General features: G+C 38.8%; 1 protein-coding gene and 1 long non-coding RNA gene across 5 annotated transcripts in view; one reads left to right on the plus strand and one right to left on the minus strand.

The window, feature by feature from the left end:
• The window catches only part of LOC107834667 (uncharacterized), a 19134-nt gene that overhangs the window by 9345 nt on the left and 4352 nt on the right, over positions 1-5437 (minus strand). The window lies entirely within an intron of this gene.
• Positions 1-5437, plus strand: part of uimc1 (ubiquitin interaction motif containing 1) — a 14987-nt gene that overhangs the window by 8129 nt on the left and 1421 nt on the right. For all 4 annotated transcript variants that reach the window (XM_016666354.1, XM_007542594.2, XM_016666353.1 and 1 more), the window contains 11 exons: positions 1519-1705; positions 1896-2000; positions 2740-2795; positions 3016-3188; positions 3275-3339; positions 3465-3564; positions 3686-3952; positions 4130-4211; positions 4377-4473; positions 4568-4616; positions 4843-4876. In XM_016666354.1, the coding sequence (XP_016521840.1) occupies positions 1519-1705; positions 1896-2000; positions 2740-2795; positions 3016-3188; positions 3275-3339; positions 3465-3564; positions 3686-3952; positions 4130-4211; positions 4377-4473; positions 4568-4616; positions 4843-4876 (1215 nt within the window). The remainder of the gene's footprint in view (positions 1-1518; positions 1706-1895; positions 2001-2739; positions 2796-3015; positions 3189-3274; positions 3340-3464; positions 3565-3685; positions 3953-4129; positions 4212-4376; positions 4474-4567; positions 4617-4842; positions 4877-5437) is intronic.

The following is a 5437-nucleotide window of genomic DNA, read 5'->3' on the forward strand; positions in this document are numbered from 1 at the left end:
ACTGGTTACAGGTCAGAGAACAAATACAAACCATATAGTTCCCCATGTACACTCACTGTTAAATTAATATTTATTTTAATCTTTCATTAATATTTACTTAATGTTTACATATACAATTACATTTACCTATTGAGCTGCAGTATAGTGCAGCATTTATGATGCTGCACTCATGTTAAAATGAGGGAATCAATATTTAAAATAAAGGGCTGTTGATCAGAAAACCTAACGATAAAACTCAGGGAGGATCAGGGTTTATTTAACACACCAGAGACAGATAAATGGAGCAAAAGGTGCTTTGTCCTGTAGTTGGAAAAATTATTTATAATTTATACAGAATTAACTTCCATCAAATAGCTGGTTCAATCTTCCATCAACTACAAATATTTCCAAATAAGTTTATTAAATTCATTCAAAAATGTCCATATGCTGATAAAGATCCTGCACAAGTAATAATAGTCCAGGTCAGTTGGGCCAGGTGAGGGGTGGGCGGTGGAGGGAGAGGGGTGTGTGTGTCTTTGGCAAGTGGAGGGAGAAGGGTTGGGCGTTTGAATGGCCAAAGGTGGTGAAGGGGTGCAAAAAACAGCTTACATTGATTGAACATTTAGATTACTAGTTCTTCCCCAAACCTTGTCCTCAAGGCAAACTGGCCTGCATGTTTTCAGTTCAGCAAAACCCTGTTAATCAGACGTCAATTAAAATCATGTGTGCTGAATTAGGGAAATGCCTAAAACTTGCGGGGCAGTGTGCCTGGTGGACCGGTGCTGAAAAACACTGGATTCAATGTTGGTGTTTCAATCAATGGATATTGACAATAAATCAACATTGATTCAATGACTCATTTTCAATGTTAGTTAATTGGCTAGAATTGAATGGTTGTTTGATGGCTGATCCAGGTTCTGTCGTCGACCTTAAACATAAATTCAACCTTTGTGACGATAATTCAATGTTGAATTAACATATTTTGCCAACAAGCCAACAGCAAAGTGGCTGTGTGGTTGGGACATCCCACTCATATACACTGTAGGGGTGGACCGCTCCACTCCTTGTAGTAAGAATTTTTATTAACAAGTGAAAAATGTACAGAAGGGAATCATCACCCACTATCCTCTACAATGGTTAATTTAAAATGTGATAACCCCCACTCACTAATAAAATGCTCTCACCCAGAGCTCTGATGAGGGGAAGGTGTGTGGCAAAACAGCTGACACTGATTCAACATTGATCAGAAATCAACATTTCATTCATTAGATTTCAACCACAAAACAACATTGATTCACTGACACAGTTTTAACGGTTAGAATTGGATGGTTGTTTGATGGTTGATCCACCATCAGTTTTCGACTTCAACCAAGAAACAATCATTCTGACTATAATTCAACGTTGATTTAACATCGTGTGCTATCTGGGTATTTTCCTACATAACTTTATAACTGATTGATTCTCCTTGTAAATCTCCAAAATCTGGAGCCGATTGGCTTATAATTGAAACACAAGCATCTCTGGTCTTTCTGTTTCCAGCCTGAAACCCCAGAAATGTTCGTCACAGCTTCCCACCTCAGCCCTGCAGTCCCATCCTCTGAGCAGACAGGAGGATGTCCACAGGGCGTCGCCCCAGCGTGGGGAGCCTTCAGACAGACAGACAGTCCACTACTACTGGGGGGTTCCCTTCTGTCCAAGAGGCCTGGATCCAGATACGTACACCAAGGTGGATCTGATTGCCAGTTGGACAAACACAGTATTTACATTTTATACAAAACTTGAATTACTTGATTATTCCTCATTTTTTATATCCAGATAATAAGCTCATTAACTGTCAAAATGAATAATATTTAAACTTCTAATTTTAGCATAAGTGTTAAATGTCAGAGATGCTGAACGGCTCGTGTTTTCCTAAGGTGATCGTGGCTCAGATGGAGGTTTATGAGAAGAGTCTGAAAGAGGCTCAAAGGGGTCTGCTGAGGAAGGCTGAGTGGGGGGAGGCCATCCAGCCGGAGCCACAGGTCAACCAACTTTGATTTGATTTTTTTTTTTTAGTTTATTAAAACATGTTCAAAAACATTAATAAAAGATGCCTTGCATGAGTTTTAGCTTAAGCTCGTTCTCATCCATCGTCCCTGAACAGGTGAGTAATCTCCTGCTTCTGATGCCTGAAAAAAGCCACTCCACCTCAAAACTATATTCACAAATCCTCTGAGTCTCTTAGTGTTGCCACACAAACGGCATTTTTTCTCTTTGACCATCTTGTTGCTCTGGTGGTACTGCTCACTTTGTGGTGTGTTCAGTGTCGTCGTCTCGTTGGAAATAAAACTTTTTAAGTTCTTTTCATCTTCAGTATATTTCAGTATACGGCAACTAAAACCTTCAAAGTATTCTAGTCATTCTGAGCCATGATTCCTTGAACATGAAACAAATTCCCAACATCATTACAAGAAATTAACTGAAACTTTTTTTCTGAACCTTGTCTGTTATGACATAGTGACAGTTTCAACAAATACGTAAATAACTTTTTTTAAATAAAAGTTGCATACTGCAGATTGAATAAATGACTAAACTCCTTACTGCTGCTGTTCAGATCATTTCCCTGGATTCAATTAAACACAATCGGTCACATGACTGTTTTCTGTTACACTGTTACATCTAGAATGAATGATTTGCCATGTAGAAACAAAAGTCAAAGCAGTTATTAACGTAGTTGGGATGTTGGTCTGCTCTTATCTTGATGTTTTTATTTCTCCTCAGAAGTCCATGTCCCCTGAAACATCAGCTGGGTCGCCTCAGCCTTGTGTTTCTCGAAGGTAAAACTGAATCTTGAAACCCTTAAAGAAAAAAATGTTGTGGTTGGACTCCTAGTGACGAAATGTATTCAGTCCAAGCCCATGTGAATTTCATACTCCAAAATTCTCACCTGACAAAAAAACAAAACTACAAAAAATATTTTTAATTTTTTGTCTTTTCATTGTTCACCGTCACCTGAGAATCTGACCTTTGTCACTCTGGTTGTTTCCTGTTTATCAGGAGAGGTCTAAGACTGAGAGGCAGCAAAAGGAGCGAAGCTGCTGATTTTCTTCCAGAAGAGGAAGAGGAGAGAAAAGATGACGGAGAAGAGGAGCAGCAAGAAAAAGAGGAAGAGGGGAACAAGGAGAGTGATGAAGTGCAGATGGATACTGATGACTGTGAGGTTTGTCCAGGTGAAGTAGTTTACTGTTATGGCACCAGGTTTCCACTCATATCTCAGCTGCTGACTTGAACAAATTTTTCCTGTTTGAAAAAACAGAAACTCAACTGAGTGACAACGACAGCACAAAAGATCTGAGCTTGGATGTTGATGCTGAAACACAGGTCAGCCCCCTGCTGGAAGTAAAACATATTACTCTATTTTAAGGTTCTGTTCAGGAAATATTTTATGGCTGAGTCCATAATGATGAAAAGACATCCTGAGATATATTTGTTTTATCTCCTCACAGCCTTCACAGAAAAATCCTGAACTGCCTGAGATCGAGATGATCCTCAGAGGTGATTCTCCAATCAGACACGAGTGTCAGGAGCCAGAGCCAAATTTGAAAAGTAAAAAAAAAACAAAACAAAAAAAACAGAAAAGCAAACATACTTACCCTTCTGAGTTTCATTGCCATTCTATAAATTAACTGCCAGAGGTGAGTTTATGTGTGATTTGTTTTACCCACAGCAGACTCAAAAATGGAGGAAAACGTCTCAAGTTGCTGCAAAGATGTCAGAGGACAGACTGCACAAAGGGTAAAGAAAGTCAAGAGCAGAAAGGATCAAGAGGTGGAGAAGATGGAGGACCGAAGTCTTCAGAGATCAGAATGTCCTGAACTGGAAGCAGCCGTTGTCCCTCACAGCCCTGAAGCCTCTGTCGACTGCCCCCTCTGTCAGGGATCATTTCCCGCGAGTGAGATTGAGATTCATGCGGCGTACTGTGATGGCTTTCAAGGTAATGCAGAGGGAACATTAACTAATTTTACAATTAGTTTGCTTGATTAAAAGTAAATTGGAAATTATCGGCGTTACAACATAAAACTTTGACCAGCACAGAGCATAATGCAATTGATTTCCAGATTTCCTGTTTCCCTGGTTTGTTGTGGTGATGTTTGTTCCTTGTTGTTGACAGACCCACTAAAACCTCGTAGGAAGAGGATGAAGAGAACAGAGGTGGTGTCGGAGGAAACCACCCAACTCTCTGATGTTTGCAGGTCTGTAGAAACCACAATCAGATTAGCAGTTTTTTTCCCACTACTTTATCTTTACCTTGTTTTTTCTGCATATTGTGATTGTATGATCCAAGCCCTATAAAACTGGTCTCATTAGTATCAGTTTGCCTTTTAAAAGCTCAGCAGATCTGGTTCTTTGCTCCACAGGAACCAGGAGAAATGCTACATCTGTCAGAAATCTGTTCTTCTAAGAGATTACAGCCGACATACAGAACTCTGCCTTCAACGTGGGACAGTGAGCAGGGTAGGAGTAACCTGAAAAGATCTGCTTTATTTACACATTTAAATACTGCAGTGATAAAAACTGTTTCAGTTGTTCCTTTGTCTGCAAACATCAGAAGGGAAACCTGTTGTCGGCTTTGGAGAAAACTGAAAGCAGGGACTCAGGTCAGTGGTCCACAAAACTACATTGTAATCCTGTTTGGTAACACCTTGCTCTGGTTTTGGTCTTAAGTTATCTGCAGGGAAACCAAAAAACAGTATTCAGAACTCCCTGTCAGACAAGATGAAGCATCTCTGATTTTCTTTGATTTGGGGTCTTCTCACAGTCTTTACCGTTATATTTTTTTTCCTCAGAAACAAACTCAGATTTGATGTTTTACTGTTTCCTCAGGTGCTGGACCGTCAGGATCCAAACCCCAACCTGAGTAAGATTTATTTCATAAAACTACTAAGGTTTCTTCTGCATATTACTTGTGTTTGGGTTCTTAATTTCTCAAGTTTTGATGTTCTTTTTAAAATGAACTTTTTTTGTCTCATGCTGAACTGAGAGAAGTTTTGGTAACACTTTATTTGAAGGGGGTTGAATAAGACTGTCATCACACTGTCATAAACATGACATAACACCTGTCATGAACATCAATAAGTCTTCATGAATATTTATGACTGTTGTCATAAAGCGTCATTCGGTAAATCATGACACTTTTAATACAAAGTTGACATTATTCTAAATGTCTTTGTTATGACAACTTGACATTAACCAAGAAATCATGATCCAACATAAATTTGTCATATTTAATATTAAGGGCTAACGTTACAGTAATTGTGTTTAATAACTTTAGCTAACATTAACTTACAGCAAGGTAGGATTGGCTTGAATTGCTCATAGCTAACATTACAGAGAAAGAGAACATAGTCAATGTTATTTTCTCAAAGAAAAAGTAAAGTTAATAAGACACATACCTCATATGTATTAGGTATCAAACTTC

The sequence above is a fragment of the Poecilia formosa genome, unplaced genomic scaffold (genome assembly GCF_000485575.1).
Source record: "Poecilia formosa unplaced genomic scaffold, Poecilia_formosa-5.1.2 Scaffold712, whole genome shotgun sequence".
Taxonomy (NCBI): domain Eukaryota; kingdom Metazoa; phylum Chordata; class Actinopteri; order Cyprinodontiformes; family Poeciliidae; genus Poecilia; species Poecilia formosa.